This window comes from Solanum dulcamara, chromosome 7 (genome assembly GCF_947179165.1).
Source record: "Solanum dulcamara chromosome 7, daSolDulc1.2, whole genome shotgun sequence".
NCBI lineage: Eukaryota > Viridiplantae > Streptophyta > Magnoliopsida > Solanales > Solanaceae > Solanum > Solanum dulcamara.
The window spans coordinates 4,859,083-4,878,266 of NC_077243.1; the positions used below are offsets into that span (position 1 = coordinate 4,859,083).

At 36.7% G+C, this 19,184-nt stretch overlaps 2 protein-coding genes and 1 long non-coding RNA gene across 4 annotated transcripts; 1 reads left to right on the plus strand and 2 right to left on the minus strand.

The window, feature by feature from the left end:
- The first annotated feature begins 1,062 nt into the window (after positions 1-1,062).
- On the plus strand, positions 1,063-8,116 carry LOC129893900 (chaperone protein ClpD, chloroplastic). 2 transcript variants are annotated; one of them, XM_055969330.1, is made up of 12 exons: positions 1,063-2,070; positions 3,027-3,184; positions 3,264-3,496; positions 3,657-3,765; positions 3,839-3,969; positions 4,589-4,690; positions 4,769-5,050; positions 5,159-5,262; positions 5,376-5,670; positions 6,851-7,084; positions 7,202-7,438; positions 7,611-8,116. In XM_055969330.1, exons 1-12 carry the CDS (start codon positions 1,403-1,405, stop codon positions 7,935-7,937), a joined length of 2,880 nt encoding a protein of 959 aa, XP_055825305.1. In that variant the 5' UTR covers positions 1,063-1,402; the 3' UTR covers positions 7,938-8,116. The 2 variants fall into 2 exon arrangements, with proteins under 2 accessions (XP_055825305.1, XP_055825306.1); XM_055969331.1 differs by having other exon boundaries at positions 3,267-3,496.
- Positions 8,117-8,528: 412 nt separating this feature from the next.
- LOC129896220 (U2 small nuclear ribonucleoprotein A') lies at positions 8,529-12,687 on the minus strand. The gene is made up of 8 exons (XM_055972077.1): positions 12,500-12,687; positions 12,348-12,388; positions 12,130-12,259; positions 11,832-12,037; positions 10,450-10,623; positions 9,538-9,588; positions 9,254-9,427; positions 8,529-8,900 (listed from the first exon to the last, which is right to left on the minus strand). Exons 1-8 carry the CDS (start codon positions 12,579-12,581, stop codon positions 8,895-8,897), a joined length of 864 nt encoding a protein of 287 aa, XP_055828052.1. The 5' UTR covers positions 12,582-12,687; the 3' UTR covers positions 8,529-8,894.
- A 369-nt stretch (positions 12,688-13,056) lies between these two features.
- LOC129896441 (uncharacterized) lies at positions 13,057-15,798 on the minus strand. Its single transcript, XR_008767973.1, has 4 exons — positions 15,732-15,798; positions 15,547-15,651; positions 14,895-14,941; positions 13,057-13,401 (listed from the first exon to the last, which is right to left on the minus strand). It is a non-coding gene; the product is annotated as an uncharacterized LOC129896441 (long non-coding RNA).
- Positions 15,799-19,184: the final 3,386 nt, after the last annotated feature.

A 19,184-nucleotide genomic window follows, 5' to 3' on the forward strand; every position in this document is an offset into this window, starting at 1 on the left:
TAATTATTATACTTAATTATGTCTCCATCCCTTTTCATACAACCCCCAACCTCTTCTACTGGGGACCTCATGTTGGATTAGGCATCATAATTGCAGTTTTTAAAAAATAACAATATTAAAACAAAAATTGAGAAGTAAACAACACTCAACTATATTAATGAAATGGGAAAATCATGGAGGAGAATAATATGCGATTCTCAACATTGATTTTCTTCTTAGAAATATCCGATTTATATATATGGGCAAGAAATAATATATAATACATAATCGAGATGCTCGCAAGTTAACTCGATTAAAAATAGTTAAAAGTAAGCTGTAATACATAAATATGTTTTTTAATTTGGTCTCAACTGACATCTCCAAATTTGAATATGCCAAAGTAAACACTTAAACTTGTATAGAGTTAAAAAAGTAGACACACGCGTCCTACATAACATCTTATGTGTATTATGACACGTAAAATATGTGTGTCTATTTATTCAATTCGTCCCATATTAGATATGCATTTTACATTTTACACGGTAATTAAAAATTCATTAATAAATTGTTTAACTTTACTATTTTGCCCTTTAATCATATTAATTAGCCTCTTGAAAAAAGAAGTTTATGGATCTTTAAAATTTGTTTAAACTTTCAAAACATATTTATTATAGGGGTAAAATAAGAAAAAAATAATTAATTCTATCTTAATTTAGTGAGTGATCAAATAATATTAGATAAATATTTTCAGTAAAATACTCATCTAATATAGAACAGAGAAAGTACAAGTTTAAGTTTTTACTATAAACACTTAAAATTGGAGGATATATAAGTTAGTTGATATCAAGTTAAAAAGTATATTTATTTATTAACTTAATTGATAAAAATGTTATAATATTAAACTCTAAAATTTACTTGATAAATACGTTTCAATTATTATAGAGTGTGAAAGTTGAATAGTGTAATATTATTAGGAAAATATTACTATTATCAACTTTTTAGTGTGTATAATAAAGACACAAAAGATAATATCTTTTCCATTTTGGTAGTATAAAAAAAGGACAGGTTTTGGCATGTTGAGAGAAAAGTCATTTTTTCTGGGCACAGACTCTTTTGAACAGAAATTTAACACATTTTCACCAAAAAAAACCCAACAAAACTTGCCTTTAACGTGTTGTCTTCTCCAATCTCCAATTTCCAATTCCAACTCTCCCTCCTCCTGTAAAACCAAAGAATCTTCCTTTCTCACAACTTTTCTTATATATATAAATTACTATACAGTTTGTAAATCCTTATTAAAAAAAGTACTTCATCTTCCCCTTTTGACTTTCCATTTCTTCATCCTCTTCTACTTGTTTTTTTTCTTTCTTTTTTTGTGTTTCATCTTTAGTTGTAATTTATATTTTTCTGTGGGTATTCTTGAATGGAGTTATCGTGTTCTTCTCCACTTTCTGTGAACTCCACTATCAGCTTCAGTCGCTATGTTTCTGTGTATCCTCACAGGAGCGTTTTCTCCCTTTTTCCATATTGTCCTTCTTCTTCCTCTCATATTACTACCATGGCTTCTGCTTGTAGTACTAGCAGTTCTACTTCGACCCTTTTCGGGATTTCCCTATCTCATCGACCCAGCAGTTCCGTTCCTCGTAAAATCAAGCGTTCTTTGTATATTGTATCTGGGGTATTCGAGAGATTTACTGAGAGATCGATTAAAGCTGTGATGTTCTCCCAGAAGGAAGCAAAGGCTTTGGGTAAAGATATGGTGAACACCCAACACCTTTTACTTGGTCTTATCGCGGAGGATCGTAGCCCTGGTGGGTTTCTTGGTTCTCGGATAACCATTGATAAGGCCCGTGAAGCTGTTAGGAGCATATGGCATGATGACTCAGAAGACGATATAGCAAAATTGGGCTCTCAGGACTCAGGTTCTGTTACCTCAGCTACTGATGTGGCCTTCTCTTCAAGTACCAAGCGGGTTTTTGAGGCTGCGGTTGAGTATTCAAGGACCATGGGGTATAATTTTATTGCTCCTGAGCATATTGCCATTGGTTTGTTTACTGTTGATGATGGCAGCGCTGGTCGTGTGCTCAAGAGGTATTACAGATAGTCACTTCAAGAAACCTTTTCCCCCCCTCTTTTCGCTCGTACTTTTGTTTTTAGTATATGAACTGATGGTTTTTTGATTGAGCAAGCAAGTAGTGGATGATGAGGATATGTAAAAACAAAATAGTAGGCTTTTTGATCAGCAGAAAAGTCTCGGGATCACGAATAGATTAGCTAATGTTACTCATTTTGAGATCCAAAACAGCTTCTAATATTGAGGAACGGAGTGTTGTCTGTGACTGTTTGATAGGAATCAATCAACTTATTGTACAATACTAGGAATATGGAGTTAGGTGATTCGGTAGAAGGTCGTCCTTGACTCATCTATTCTTTCTGGCCATATTTTACATTCTGGATACACTTTCATTTAGTGCTGTTCTGGCTCCCAAGGTATAGAAGATACCAGAGAGATATTCCTTTGTCTGATTACCTTTGTATTCTGTCTTGAACTTGTGAATGGTATATGCCTCTCTTTTTTGTCTTGTTGTGTTTTATATGTATGTACATGTTCTTTTTCAAGTTGTAGGCCTGGGAACCATAGCTTAATATTTTGACCTCCTGTTGATAAGCAATTTCTGTATTTTCGATGATGCTTATGCATGAATGATTGTTCTGCTTCGCTTCATGTTTTTCCTCAAAGGTGAGAGTTGAATACCGGTATAACATTGAGTTGTTACTTTACATGCAACTATGTTTCACCATACTTTTGAATGCAGAATCAAGGCTGTATAAGTCAATCGGCTCTTGAGATACTGCAAACAATGCATACTGATTTCTTGTTTGTTGCAACATTCATATTTTGCAATGCAATCAGCTTGGTCAATATCCCTCTTTACCTTCCTGATTGAGTGTAATATGCCTTCTGTTTTGCAATATGATTATCTTTCTGTCGTCTTTACACGTAATGCATATAAGACTTGCATGGAGGTAGACTGACCTAATTTCAGGTTAGGAGCAAATGTAAATCGTCTGGCAGCTGAGGCAGTTTCCAGGCTTCAAGGAGAGCTTGCTAAAGATGGTAGAGACCCAATTTCGTTCAAAAGATCACGTGAGAAATCCTTTACTGGAAAAATAACTATCGACAGATCTGCTGAGAAAGCAAAAGGTATGGCATTGGCCAGTTCTGCTCACTCTCTTGTTAGTGTTTATTTTGGTATACTGTCTCAAATGAGTTTTGTTTCCAGCAGAGAAAAATGCTCTGGAGCAATTTTGTTTAGATCTTACTGCCCGTGCAAGTGAGGGCCTTATAGACCCAGTAATTGGCCGGGAGACTGAAGTTCAGAGAATCATTGAGATACTCTGCCGTCGAACCAAAAACAATCCTATTCTGCTTGGTCAAGCTGGAGTTGGGAAGACAGCGATAGCCGAAGGGCTGGCAATAAACATTGCTGAGGGAAATATTCCTGCGTTCTTAATGGTGAGCTTTGCAATGAATTCATATTCTGATTTTCCTTTTTCTTTCTTTCCTTTTTTGGGGAGTTCTTTGACCCATTTAGCCATCTAATATGCATCTCCTATATTCTTGTTCCGCTAGCTACTGCACCAACTTAACTAGAGGTTTTCTGCTATGTACACAGAAAAAGCGGGTAATGTCTTTAGACATTGGCCTATTGATTTCAGGTGCAAAGGAGCGGGGTGAACTAGAGGCGCGTGTGACTACATTAATTAAGGAGGTAAAAAAGTCAGGTGAGCATTGAATGGAAGTAAAAATTGGTCAAATTCTTTGGTCATTGGCTAAGCCTAGTGACATAATTTGCAGGCCATATCATTCTATTCATAGATGAGGTCCACACCCTTGTTGGTGCTGGCACAGTTGGACGGGGAAATAAGGGCTCTGGTCTTGACATTGCTAATTTGCTAAAACCAACTCTTGGCCGGGGTGAACTGCAGGTAATTTCCTATTCTGGTTCCCTGCATTACTCCATGAAGTTCATTAAGGTGGGCTTCCATTCTTAGACGTAAAAAGTGTGATATACTTGTCAAATAAACTATTGGTTAATCTGTAGATAGGGGTAGAAGGTTCACCACTGATGCATCCGTATTTCGTTCAGCGGTGCTGAATTAATTTTTTGGGAGTTGGTTGGCGTAACTCTGCTGTATTCTTTGAATATATGTTCTTTTATCCTCTTGTTGTCCCTTGACCTGCTTGTTCTTCAAAGTTCCTACCAAATATAAATTTCTCTTTCAACATTAAATTTACAAAACAGAGCAAAAGATCCTGCTGAAAAAACACCGGTTATCCTTTTATGTAGATTCTGCTCCTAAGGTTCTTCCTATGCTTTGAGAAAAGTTGGAGAAAAGGATATCCCAACAGACGCATCAGTGCCTGCACACACAAAAGAACACAAATATTCTTACACTTGTATGTCTAAATATGTGTGTTATACGTCTGTGTATGTTGTCCATCTATGCATATCCTTTGATATTTAGCTGTTTAAATTCAAATGATCATTTGATGTTTAAAATATGGATTTTATGGACTTTGCGCATAAACTTTTTCCTGTAACAGTGTATTGCATCTACCACCATGGATGAGTTCAGATTGCATATTGAGAAAGACAAGGCCTTTGCCCGAAGGTTCCAGCCCGTCTTGATTAATGAACCAAGTCAGGTGAATAATACTCTATGCTATGTATGCACAAGTGAGTATTACTGTCCTAACAGATATTCCTGTTCCTAAATTATATAGGCGGATGCTGTCCGGATACTATTGGGGTTGCGTGAAAAATATGAGTCACATCATAAGTGTAGGTACAGTTTGGAAGCCATAAATGCTGCTGTGCAACTATCAGCAAGATATATACCGGATAGGTATCTTCCTGACAAAGCTATTGATCTTATTGACGAGGCTGGTAGTAAATCTCGTATGCAAGCTCACAAAAGAAGAAAGGAACAGCAGATATCTGTACTTTCACAATCACCAAGTGATTATTGGCAGGAAATTAGAGCTGTTCAAACCATGCATGAAGTGGTAACTGTGCTTAAATGTTATACAATATCTCTAGATTTTGCATGTCATTAAAAATTTGTACTTCTTTATGTGGTCTAAATACAACAACCTGTGCCCCTCTACTAACAGATCCTGGCAAGCAAGCTGACTGGAAATGATGATGCGTCTCGTTTGAATGATGACAGTGAACTTCATTTGCAGCCAGCTTCGTCTTCTACATCTGATGAAGATGAGTATGTATCTGCCTCCATGTCCCTGCAAGGGCATTATAATATAACAAAGATCTTCAGAAGTCATAAATTTAAATCAGAAGTAAATTAACTTAAATTCTTTGATTTTATTCTAGACCCCCAGTAGTTGGACCTGAGGAAATAGCAGCAGTTGCTTCAATCTGGACAGGCATTCCCCTTAAACAGCTTACTGTTGATGAAAGAACGCTTTTAGTTGGTCTTGATGAGCAGCTTAAGAAAAGGGTTGTTGGTCAGGATGAGGCTGTTACATCCATTTGTCGGGCGGTTAAGAGATCCAGAACTGGCCTCAAGCACCCAAATAGACCAATTTCGGCAATGCTCTTCTGTGGTCCTACTGGAGTTGGAAAATCTGAACTGGCTAAAGCTTTGGCAGCATCTTATTTTGGTTCTGTAAGTATTAATAAAATAAATTGTTTCATATTATTCATCAAAACAACATGTCTCTAGATTAAACAGTTGAGTAGAGATATAAACCTCTATAATGCTGCCCCATGATTTTGGTCATCTAAATGTAGAACTATTGATCAGGAATCCTGGCTTCATAATTGGGCTAACTAAGTCTACCTTTATTTGTTTGTCTGAATTTGAGAAGAATCATGTAAGATAAGAAGTCTGCTTCGATCTTTAATGCCTTAGTTTTCACCAGACAGTCACCAAGTTTTTGCCACCGAAGTTATGTTTGTTCAAAAAGTTGCAATCTAGCCGTTTCTGTGGCAATTGATAGCTAATGATGATAGCATTGCTGTTCTTAGGACCTTTTTCATGCTGATGGATTTTCTAGGTTGCTGGTAGTGGTTATTTGGGTTAAGAAACTGTTAAACTATGATAGTATGATCTGGTGATTGTGGTTTAGCTGGTTCTGGACACACAAAAGTAAAAAAAGAAAAGAGAGGGAAAGGGCACGGGAGGGTGCTGTGTGGCCATTCTAGGTTTCTTTGGCTATTACATGAAGTGTTGCTGTGTTGGAGACACCACCAATTAATGTTGTTGGAGTACGACTTCTGATTATTGGTGGCCACTAATAAGTACTTCAAGTTTAGACATACTAGTGGCCCTATTACTGGATTATTTCAAATCTCTTTTTCTATTGCCAGGATCAGATTATTCCTTCAGCCATTTCAATAATGAAATGAAGACAAGCATTTTTTATGTATCTGAAAAATCTGCTACATTAACTAGATCCTTGCATCCTCCTCCCCAATCCCATAAGAAAGAACAGAAGAAGTCTATAATCACCTAATCTGTCACCTAGAGTGGAGGCAGTTAATTTGGAAAAATAAATCAAAATTACTGAGTGGTTCGAGTGTACATATGCTTTTAATCTTTTCATTACTTTGAATTTGAATCTCTTGATTCTAGATGGTTTGTGACTTTAATGCAAAGATTGAATCAAATAAATTCATCTGAACAACATTCTCAGTTCAACCTTTTAGATTAAATTGGGTTAAGATTTCATCAAGAAGAATTTCATCATCGAGAATTTATTTGTTATTTTTTGTTTTGTTCTGTTATAAGGATCAGTTGGTTTTGTGGATTCGATGTACTCACTGTATCTTTTGGTGTTGCCCAGGAATCTGCCATGCTAAGATTGGATATGAGTGAATACATGGAGCGGCATACTGTGAGCAAGTTAATTGGATCGCCTCCTGGTTATGTAGGCTATGGAGAAGGGGGGACTCTTACTGAAGCTATCCGAAGAAAGCCCTTCACTGTAGTGCTGCTAGATGAGATTGAAAAGGCTCATCCCGACATATTCAATATTCTCCTACAGTTGTTTGAAGATGGTCACCTAACAGACTCTCAGGTTTGATTTTAAATATTCCACAAGATAAATTTTAAAACTTGTCTCGGAAAAATTTAACTGAAGAATTTTTTTATCCTTGGATCTTGGCATTGCTAATTATGGAACTTGATTCAACAGGGAAGAAGAGTGTCATTTAAGAATGCCTTGATAGTTATGACTTCTAATGTGGGTTCGACAGCCATTGTAAAGGGTAGACAGAATACTATTGGCTTCTTGCTTGCCGACAATGAATCAGCCGCCTCCTATGCTGGTATGAAAGCAATAGTGATGGAGGAGCTCAAAACATATTTCCGCCCAGAGTTACTGAATAGGATAGATGAAGTAGTGGTATTCCGTCCACTAGAGAAGCCCCAGGTTCGTATAATATACCTCTACATCTTGTAGCCTATTTGATGACCTCTAGTTTGATTGAAGAAGTATTGATCTGAAAACTGAAATGAACCACAGGAGCCATCTTTTATTCTGGCACATTTCTTTAGAAAGTAAATGGCTACTGTTTGTAACTGCTTTGTATTTTTCGTTTCAGATGCTCGAGATATTACACCTGATGCTGCAGGAGGTAAGGGCTAGGCTTGTTTCATTAGGAATAAGTTTGGAGGTATCAGAAGCAGTACTGGAGCTAATATGCCAACAAGGATTTGACAGAAACTATGGGGCACGCCCTCTGAGGAGGGCTGTTACTCAAATGGTTGAGGATCTTCTGAGTGAATCTGTACTTTCTGGGGATTTCAAGCCTGGTGATGTTGCTATGATTCATTTAGATGAATCTGGAAATCCTGTTGTCACTAACCAGTCAAGCCAGAATATCCATTTATCTGATACGAATGGAAATCCAGTTGTCACCAACAGGTGAAGCCAGCGTATTCATTTATCTGATACATCTATACTGTAATGTAATGTAATAACAGCACGATATAGCTTCCTGTATATGAGTAATTTTTTGTATAGTTTTAGATATAGCTGATTCATACATGTAAAGACATGCGACAGAATTCTTTCAACAATGTATAAACTCTTATGATAGTTGTATTATGTTGATGATTGTGTATTTAACCTACTCAAAATCTATTCTGCTAAAAGATAAAAGAAGCTAACCATAGTTCACCTTATTTCGTCAAATCTATTTTATGAAGATATACATTTGTTAATAGTTTGAAATTGTGAACATGAAGCTTCAACTCTTATGATAGTTGTACTATGTTGATGATCATGTATTTAACCTACACAAAATCTATTCTGCTAAAAGATAAAAAAAGCTAACCATAGTTCACCTTATTTCGTCAAATCTATTTTATGAAGATATACATTTGTTAATAGTTTGAAATTGTGAACATGAAGCTTCAATCAAGATGGCTTTGGTTGTCGTTATTCCATCTATTAACGATGCGTTTTGTTAATCATCACCAACTTTCATTTAGTGTATCAGAAGGAAAGAAAGAGAATATACAAAAAGAAGCTATTTATAGACTTTCATTTAGTTCATCAGACGTAAGAGAATACAGAAAAAGACAAGGCTTACCAAACTTTTTTGTTTGTTTGTTTAATAAACTTTTGACACACTAATTCAGCTTTTGTCACCTGATGCTTTCAAGCTAAGATTTGCTAAACTTGGCAGCTACATAATCTTTTAGAATCAAAATGCAATAAAAGGTCTTAGTACACAGCAGAATACAATGGCTTCAGTTACATGGATCAACTAATCCCCCTCACTTCAAAAAGAAGGGCTCCTCATACACAGATAACCGTGCATGACTGAATGGTACTGTCATCTGAATGTTCCAACTCAATTACACATTATAACCCTGGGTGTCTACTCCTGAAAAAAAGAAACAGGCAGAGGAATTCAGGTGACAGATAACACAATGCAGTTTTCTGAGACACAGAGTGAGTCAAAAGGGCAATAAACAAATAGACAAGTCTACTATTGCAATTAGGCGTCAAGTTGGGAGATTTATAAATTGAACAATCAAGGAACGGTTCTCAATTCTCATAGCCCTGGCTCAGGCTCCAAATTTAAGCATGCAACAGTTATGTAACTATGTTATAACCCAAATGATATTTTCTACTTGTAAGCTAGTGCAAATACAGACCCAGCAAACTTAAACAAGAGGAAGTATAACATAAGAGAAGAGAAGACAGTCGTAAACTTTTATTTAGAATAAAATGTACCTGCTCCATATCTGTAGGACCATCAGTTTTCTGTTCAGGTACATTTTCCTCCGCCTTGTTAGCTTTATCATCGCTATCTGTTACCATCTTGTCTTCTTTGGCGTCTTCTTTTTTAGCAGCAACATCAAAATCACCAATATTTAAATCTGCAGGAAGCTGGCCTGACTTCAATGCCTATACAATTTACAAAACATGCCAGAAAAAGAAAAGGAAAATGAGCAAACTCTATAAGGGGAAAAATGACAAATACACTAATTTCAGTAAATCAAAACTTTATGCATCACCTGTTCAAGTCTAGCCACCTCCTCAAGCGTTTGGGAATTCACAATGGCAGCCTGCATATGCAAAAAGAACAATTAATTGAACCAGCGAAAGGAAAGGACTTTTCTGTAGTGGTCTCTTTTTCACAAATCTGTGACAGGAGTCATTCAGCATGCTTCAATTTACCAGGTACAGCTCCACAATCATGAAAATACATAATTAGACCAAATTTATCATTAATGAGAAAAGCTTAGTGCATCAAGGCCAATAAGTATAAGAGCTCCTTCTAGCCTCTCTTTGGCAACGGTTCATTGACATAAGCAAGAAATTCAATAGACATGGGGTGCTCCTATTAGCATCAACAGCTAACTATTTGACTCTGACCGACAAGTCACTGCAAGAGTCTGATGACTTCTCTTAAAAGATTGAAATAAGTAGCTCCCATCCACAGAAGTTACTGTACTTCTATTATACACTATGTAGCTTTTCTTGATAATTGTTCTGCTCTATATGACCTATAATGAAGGTAGATTTTGTTAACCAGTGTCTTCTAAAAAAATATTTCATTTTGTGTTTGGTTTTGTTGCTGAAACTAGTTTATTTGTAAGCTTTATAAGGGTAGAGAATTATTTCATATAGCTGTACAAAGAGTGTTTTTTGGGGGTGGTGGTGGGGTAGGAGTGATGATTGGCACTTGCAGCTGAAGGCTAGCCAAAAACACTAAACAGAAACATAAAACAGATATTGAGTAGTTGACCTCTTGTACATAGACAGTAATTATGTTGGTCTTATCCATATTCCATACGACCAATTGTCCTTGTCATATAGACGTACGTATCTAAACAATCTGTTCCACCATCCTAATCCTTAAAGAGCATTCGACAAGAAGAAAGAATGGGTAAGAAGAAACAGTAACTGATAACCAAATATTGTACCTTAATTGCTATAATTTGCTCAGGTGTAGGAGCAGCTGACTTAGGTGCTTGATCTTCCTTTGGTTCCTCAGCAGGCGCCGCAACCTCAACAGGTACAGAAGTCTTCACCGATTCCTTTTTGACCTGCTCTTCAGCTTCTTGCGATGCAAATAACTTACTTGCTTCCAATCTCTCCTATAGCAACAAAATTAGATCGACGGTTCAATATGCAGCTGTTTAAAGTAATGGGTGCTTCCTCTTCCACCTCCAAAGGAGAAAATGTAGCATTTGGAATTTCGGATTTGTTAATCATAAAGCCATATGCAACACCAGCTTCTACGGTGTGGTGTACAGAAGCAAGGTTTATATACCACACTTAAGACAAATTTTAAACAACATGCCCTAGAAATTCTTGCATGAAGCTAGAAACAACCAGATGACTATAGAGCATCAGTGGATGAAGAGATGAACGAGTATACATTTTTGCTGGAGAAAAGAGCTGTATGTTTATATAGAGAAGTAAAAGAGTGTATATTAGTAACATTACACAAGTCGACATTGTGCATCAGATCCCAGAATATCTCAAAAAAAGAACACTTGATCATTGGCAATCTCATAAAGCAAACAATCACAGATTAAATTCAAGACAAGTAAGCAAGACTGTTCTAACCAGATATTTAAGTTTTGTAAATAAATGGATCTTGGACCTAACTCAACATCAAATGCTAGCTCAAGAGATGAGGATTGCCCAAGACTACATAAAGATACCGATTTTTCCTACCACCACCGATGTGGGACTTAACAAGTTTTAATAATAGACATTGTACTAACATCTATATGCAGAAAGCTAGTCATGTAATCTGCTTTAAGATAAAACTACATGCTTTTTAAAATGATGAAGTTCATATTAAGAAGGCCAAATACATAGATAGACAGACCCATAAACCTGCACTATTATTCATTTAGGCACAACTTATCTTGGGGTTTGACCTATTCAAGGAGGGTAATGTCTGTCATCTCCATTTCCATTTAAAATTCTAGCAAACAGATTTACAAGGTCTGTCATTTATCTATGTATGCAAGCTTGGTGCTATCTTATGCAACTACTTCAGACAACATGCCGAACACCTCCCACTTAATTAAAGGAACCTTAGCAAACAAAGAAGAAAAGGCTTACAACCTTCTTCAAGATTGGGAACCCATTCAATTTTTCTTTATTAATTCGACTGCTTATGTAATTAATTTTATACAATTTCTAGCATATTTGAGCAAATTCTGAATGGCACCTAGTTCCATCCAAATAGAAAGACAAAGTTCATTAAAACCACAAGCTGAACTACGAACATGTTTGAAGAGTTCCTACATCATTTAAATGAAAAGATGGAAGGAATGAGCAAACCAACCTTTTGTTTGACTTTCCTGAAATCCAGCAAACGCAAGGACTTCAATTTGTGAATGACATAAAGGCGATAATTTGGTCTCTTTGTGATATTGTTCTCAAGAAGACTAAGAAACTTCAGCTTTGGGAGAGACGCAAGGGGGTCAATTTCAACCAAATTCGTAAGTCTGTTGCTAGTCACAATCAAAGTATGCAATTTTGGCAGAAACTCTGCAACATAAAAACGAAGCACAAACAAATAACTCGTTAAATAAAAACCCTAATAAATTAAAGTGGAATACTTCAACTGTCTAATGTCTCACCTCCAATGTTAGGGTTGATGCGCGTAATTCTATTGTTGTTCATTAGTAAAGTTCCAAGTCGATTCAAATATGGAAAATTCTCGAGTTTAACAATCTCATTATCAGATAAATCAATCGTGTCAAATTGATCCTGTAATAAAAAAGAAAACAACTTCTGAAACTACTTCCCGATAACTAAAAATCTTAAAAGTTATTTTTTTTAAAAAAAGAAAACTGACCTCGGTAGCACCTAAGTTCTCAATGACAGGAATCTTATTGCCTGTGCATAATAACAAAGTAAAATGAAACATTAAGCTTTTCCATTCAAGGATTATGTATAGAGCTATGTATTGAAGTTGAAAGAAGAAAATATTAGGGTTGAAGAAAAAACCTCGAAGATCTAACTCGCGTTCGCGAATGGCATTGAAGAAGTGAGGGCTTTTCCAAATCAAGTCCGCCGTTAATCTCACCATTTTTGTGACACTTCTTCTACTTCTCTTTTGCAGCTCTTTGTAGCCGATACAAGAAAAACCCCAAAGTGCACAAGGTTTAGAAAGCCCCGATTCTCTACACTGGAGAAACTAGGGTACGTTTACGATATTGCCCTTGGTCGGGCTACGTCTCGTTTGGCACTATTTTAATTCTCTCTGTTTCCGAAAAAACTCAATTAAATAATGTATTAGTATTATATTCTATATTTTTTTTTCCACCCAAAAGGCCAAAACTGTGATATATTTTCATTATGGACATAATATGTCCAAAGGATCGTTGAACATCACTTATAATTCAATTTGGGAATAGTTTCTCCTAAGAAAATTTAGCTACATTATAAGTGTCACGACCCAACCCCGTAGGCCGCAACTGGGGTCCGACCTGGACCCTCTTATGCGTATTTATCAACTACACTTAAGTTGAACCGTGTGTGATGTGATACTATATACAAAACCCCAATAGTTTAAAACTTTTTTATGTACATGTAGCCTCTTTCATTTGTATCATATCATGAAAGGGCATGTGAGCCGACAAGGCTGCTATAACAAAAACATTCACAACATATCGAATAGGCAACATCAAAACTAACTCACAAACAACCCACATATACATATGTCTACAGACCTCTAAGAATAGTAACAACAACATATGGCGGAACAAGGCCCCCGCCGTACCCCTGAATGTACAAATATATACATTAAGTGACCAGCATCAAAATTTAGGCTCCAGAACAGTGAAGCACTTCCGACACAGCTGAGAGGAACTCCTATGCTGATGGATCTCCAGAATAAACATCTGTACCTGCGGGCATGAAACGCAGCCCCCCCGAGAAAAGGGGGGTCAGTACGATATATGCACTGAGTATGTAAAGCATAACACATCGTAACTGAGATCATAACTGAAATAGGGATGCAGGGGACAAGTATAATAACTAAATGAATTACCTGCACCTTAGGACACGTAAATCATACACATCATCATATGCTGTGCCCGGCCCTCTAGTGAACTCGGTGTTATAATCACTTCTTCATAATCACATATCATCATATCATAATGCATTTCATTTCATCATATCATTGTATACGGTATCATCTTATCATATATATCATCGTATCACACCCGGTTCACTGCGGGGCTCAAGGACACAATGTATTGCTTTAATCTCATATGCATGCCTACATAAAGTATCCGGCCCTTTAGTGAGGGACTCGGTGAATGGAGTGGTGTACGTCTATAGCGTACCATCATAATATACATATGTACCCGGTCCTCTAAGGAGGGACTCGGTGTTCCTTCCTTATTTCACCACACACACAATCATATTACAGCCGGCCCGGGACTCGGTGAATAATCGCATCGTCATAACATATAACATATATCACACCTCACGTACGGCATCGTCTCCTCGTGCGTGGAACTATACACATCCGGCCCGGGACGCGGTGAAAGAAGTAGTAACACTGTGCACGATAACATATCCCGGCCCATCGTGGGACTCGAGGAAGGATGGGTTACAGTATGTACGAGTAGAGTAGTGAGAAACCATATGCAACCAAGTCATTATCTAAGACTCAATGAAACAGTCAAGTGAACCGTCACCTGAAGACTGGGGGAGTAATTATCCGAGGTATCCCTTTAGATGTCATTAGGGCTTACATCAGTTGGGGCCTCAAGAATCACAGACATGCATCCAGACAATGCCATATAGCTTATGCAATCAGAAACATGGTTTATGCAATCAAAGACACGATTATGCAATCAGAGACACAGTTATGCAATCAGAGACAGTTATCTAGTCAAAGACTCAACTTATGCAATCAGACGCATTTACCATTTTAGAGCCTTTAAAAAGAGAGGAGCTGGTACTTTCACTTACTATTCGTTATATAGAAGGCTCGAGAATAGTAGTTTGACTACTTTCAGACTCTTAATGTTCAGGAGTGACTACAAGTCACGAGTTACAATCAGAGTTCATAAATGGAATTACCTCTAAACCTATATCATATACCATTTCACTTAAAGTTAAGCCATTCCAAAGGAAATAATAAATAGGCTTTACATGTACTAGTTTTCATCACATAGAAGACAAAAAGGCAATGACTCAGCTATTGCAGAAGTTCTAATACTAAAAAGTAAACAAGAGTCTCGACTCATACTCAGAGCTTTACGAATGGATTGAATCCCAAATATCGTATACATATCATTCATAACTTATATCTAAGACATGCCAAAAGAAAAGAAGAATAGTTCTACATATCTATTCCAAAAACACGCCAAAGGAAAGCTTCACATACCTTGTATGGACTTCTCTTAATCACGTCCACATCATTGTCCTCAAAACCTATTTAACATGGAAGTAATGTAAGTATTAACAACCTTGGACTTTTCAGCAACTTAGACTACCCACGAGTATTCATAACATTCATCCCTTCGCTCGCCTTCTCGGCTAGTTCCTTAACTAGTTAGGATGTTAACGAAAATCGGACAGCACCTCCCCTATAATGTGCCCTATCCGAATTCCCAACTATGTCCTTAGAACCTGCAGCCAACCAACAATGCAACCAGCAGCCCATACATATACATATTACGACCAAAATTATACAATATAAACCCCCAACAATTCACTCGAAACTAAGATACCAAAACTAGAGTTTTTAATCTTTCTTTCGCGAATTCTTTAATTGCAAAGCCTGTGGCTGCAACCAGCAGCTCCCACACCTCATTTAGATAACTTTTAGACCCTGCAACACGCCACAACACAACCAGCAGCAGCCCCTACACGTACAACACTTTATTTCGACAACAACTTAACTATAGCGATTCTAAATTCGTTAATTTCGAACGCTGAACTTTTCAAACCTTTTCCCCAACTTCCAGCAGCTCCTAAGGTGTGTAATACACCATAATTTAACATCATAAACTTCAAATTAGAGGGTAAGAACTTACCTTTCCCGAAATTGGCTAGAACTCGCCAAAATCGCGCCTCGGAAATATTTTCAGCATGCTGTAACGTCGTGGCAGCTTGCTGTCCGTTTTTTGCTGCATCAAATCCTAATTTTGTACTACTAATACTTCCATATCATCGTAGTATACGCTAATTAATTAATTTACGGAACAAAAATGGGACTTACCTATTTTTTCCCAAGCCGTCGCAATTTTTTTCTCCTTAGCTTTAGGGTTCTTTGTTCACGTTTCTGCTGGAAATGTTGGTGAACAAGCTGAAGTTTGAGATGTATATCATACATATATGTGGTCCCAAGGGGTGACACGTGTCAGCCCCTAAGGATGACACGTGTCAAGCCATGATTGGCCACCGTGTCATGCTGCCAATTAGGGGCTGCCACGTGGCAGCGGGGTCCACCTCCCCCAAGCAGCTGCATCACCTACTTGAACCTAAGTAGGTGCATCACCTGCTTGCTTGAGGTGCTGCCACGTGTCGCTCCTCCATTGGCTGCCACGCGTCGTCTTTTTCCCTTCCTCGCGGGTTCGTAATTTTGTCTCACTTTAAGAGCCTATGTAATCCGTACTACATAAGCTTGATATATCCTTAAGCAACTTAAGTGTATAAGACTCTTAACTTAGTGCCTTACGTAGGTAAATCGAGTCCTACGACTCATTTCTTAGTCTCCAACTCTTTCCGGATTCTTATGACTCTATCTCCAACCTCCCTTCTCGCGAGGTATCACAATCTTCTTTCCTTAGAGTTGTTTGATAGTGTCGTAGCTTATCCGTCTCACATGATAGTGTCTAAGAAACTTAAGAAGACGTTCCGAGCTCAAGAGTGCGGGGTGTAACAATAAGTTACAACATTAAACCTTCTAGGAATATGTACAAACACTATATGCTCTATCCAAATATTTTCACAAACTACAACAATGTCCTAAGTAGTCTTCACGTTTTTCTTCAATACATCTACCACACCTTTTGCATCGGAGAGGACATAGATCTTCCTCCATCCATGTTGTATCGCTTTTTCACATATTTCCTTATTGCGAACGCTTCAGCAATCATAGACTTTCCAACATATTGGATCGGGGATCCGTGGACATGAAGAAAAACACCCCTGCTATCCATAGCAACCAAACCAATGCTTGCCTTATTTGATTCAACTTGTAACCCTGCATCAATAAATAAACAGATCCCATCGTCAAAAATTCTTGATTGATATTCAGAATTCTCTTAAGAATTTGTATTCGAAGAATTTGCAAGCATTATATCAAGATATTCATTATATTCAAATAAAGCTTTTGCCACTATGTCTGGAGGGTCGGCTAATTCATTGTTAAAAATCCAAGCATTCCTGGACTTCCAAATATGCCACATAATCATTACCGTCAAATTCAAAACACTAGTAGAATTGGGACATGCTATACTAATCTTATCATTCTACCACAAAGAGAAATCAGTAATGTTGGCAAGATCATTCCAGTCAATAGGGCTCAATTGCCAAATTATTTGAGAATCTTGACACTTGAAAAGCATGTGTTCCACAGTCTCATCTTCTAGACCGCATCTTTTACAAACATTATTGACATGATTTAGACATTTCTTAATGATATTATTTATCGGTAAGGTATTAAGCACACACCTTTGTAGAAAATGCTTATGTTTATTTTTTATTTTCATTGACCATAAAAAATTTCAAAAGACTTTTGAAAAGGCATGATTACTAGATTGAGCAATATTACCCTAATATCCTTCATCATGCTTAAATTTTTTGCAAGGTAATAACCGAATCTTACCTCATAAGTACCCGATTTTGTAAAGTGCCAAATTAGTTTATCCCTAGAGCATGTAGTGGATAAAGGAATAGTTAAAATATTATCAACATCATTCAAGCAAAAAAATTCTATTCAATTCGTTCATCTTTCAAGTCTGGAATTCACCACTTATCAGATCAAGCACTTTTAGATCTAAATTTTTAAGAGGAATCGTCCTATGAGGCTTAATACCAATGGAATAGGAATCCGGGGGTCTTTCCAAACATAAATCTTCTCACCGATAGCGACTCTCCATCTTAGTTCTTTTTCTAATAATTTTCGATCCCAAATTATACTTTTCCAAATCCAAGACGCTGAAAAAGATGTGGTAGCATTCAAAAAGGAGACATTTGAAAAATACTTACTCTTCAGGATTCTCGACAGAAGTAAGTCTGGATTAAGCAAAATTTCTCCAGCCATTTTTGCCAACATATCTTGATTAAAAACCTTAATATCTCTAAAGCCTAGCCCTCCACGAGTTTTTGGTACATAATTTATCCCATCTTTCGAAATAAATTTTTTTCTTTCCGTCACCCTGACTACACCAAAAGTTTGAAAATGTGAAGGTTATTTCCTTACACAAACCTTCGGGAAGTTGGAAACAAGAAAAGGCATAAGTAGGCACAACAGTTAAAACCTCCTTTAACATAACTTTTTTTCTAGCTGGACTTAAAAAAATTCCCTTCCATCCTTTAATTTTTGCTCGCACCCTTTCCTTAATGAATTCTAACTTGTTCTTTTTAGACCTTCCTATTACTGCTGGTAATCCCAAATACATCCTATTTGATTTCCTTGGCGTTGTCCCATTATTGAAAAAATATTTTCCTTTTCTGCCTCTAAGGTATTCTTACTAAAATAAATGGCAGATTTGTCTATATTAATCACCTGGCCCGAACACTTGGCATATATCTTTAAAACATCCACAACAGTCCAAATTAAGAAATCATTAGCAAAAAGTAAATGTGAAATAGTAAGACCATTTCTATTTAAACTTAAACCTCGAATTTGATGTTGTTCCTCGGCCTTTTTAATAAGAGTTGATAGACCTTCAGCACAAATCAAGAACAAGTAAGGTGATAATGGGTCACCTTGTTTTAGACCCCTTGTTGGTTTAACCCATCCCGCAATTTCTCCATTTATATTGAATCGATATGTTGTAGAAGTGACACATATCATAATTAAGGCAACAAAAATTTGGTCAAAACTCATTTTTAAAAGCATCTCCTTAACAAAAATCCATTCTACTCTATCTTAGGCTTTAGACATATCGAGTTTCATATCCATAAATTTCTCTTTTTCTCTTCTTTTGTTTTTGAGCAGATGTAGAAATTCATGACAATTTGTTCCACCGTTGCCTTACTCCCAGTGGAAGATAGAATTACTATTTTCGATAAATACTTGACTCAAGAAAAATATATCAAAGCAAATATTAAGAAAATTATGACAACATTTTAAAGAGAAAAAACAGTAACTGCTATAAAATAATGCAATAATCAAAGTATAACATATAGTAGATAATAACAAAAATGCGAGGACAAGAAACTACACTAAAAGGGAGGATAAGCAAGACAATATTCTACACTACCTATTTACCTTCTACCTTATTTAGTGTACTCCACAACTTTCAATCTAAAGTCATATTCTTAGTAAGCTCCACCGTTACTTTCTTCCGCGAATATATAAAAAATTGTCTTTACCTATAGTACTCAGAACTAACAACGTTACACTCTTAATTAAAATCCATTTCACATTTTACTTACTAGAAGTTCTTATCTTTTTTGCCAAACAGAATACCCAAAAATGACCTACAAAATGACGTTCTCC

Excerpts from the sequence above, each read along its gene's own strand:
- LOC129893900 (XM_055969330.1), top strand. The coding sequence starts at position 1,403 with ATGGAGTTATCGTGTTCTTCTCCACTTTCTGTGAACTCCACTATCAGC. Across the intron at positions 5,051-5,158 it reads TTCAAACCATGCATGAAGTG|ATCCTGGCAAGCAAGCTGAC; the intron begins GTAACTGTGCTT and ends CTCTACTAACAG. Across the intron at positions 5,671-6,850 it reads CAGCATCTTATTTTGGTTCT|GAATCTGCCATGCTAAGATT; the intron begins GTAAGTATTAAT and ends GGTGTTGCCCAG.
- LOC129896220 (XM_055972077.1), bottom strand. The coding sequence starts at position 12,581 with ATGGTGAGATTAACGGCGGACTTGATTTGGAAAAGCCCTCACTTCTTC. Across the intron at positions 12,038-12,129 it reads CATCAACCCTAACATTGGAG|AGTTTCTGCCAAAATTGCAT; the intron begins GTGAGACATTAG and ends TTTATGTTGCAG. Across the intron at positions 9,428-9,537 it reads AGGTGGCTAGACTTGAACAG|GCATTGAAGTCAGGCCAGCT; the intron begins GTGATGCATAAA and ends TAAATTGTATAG.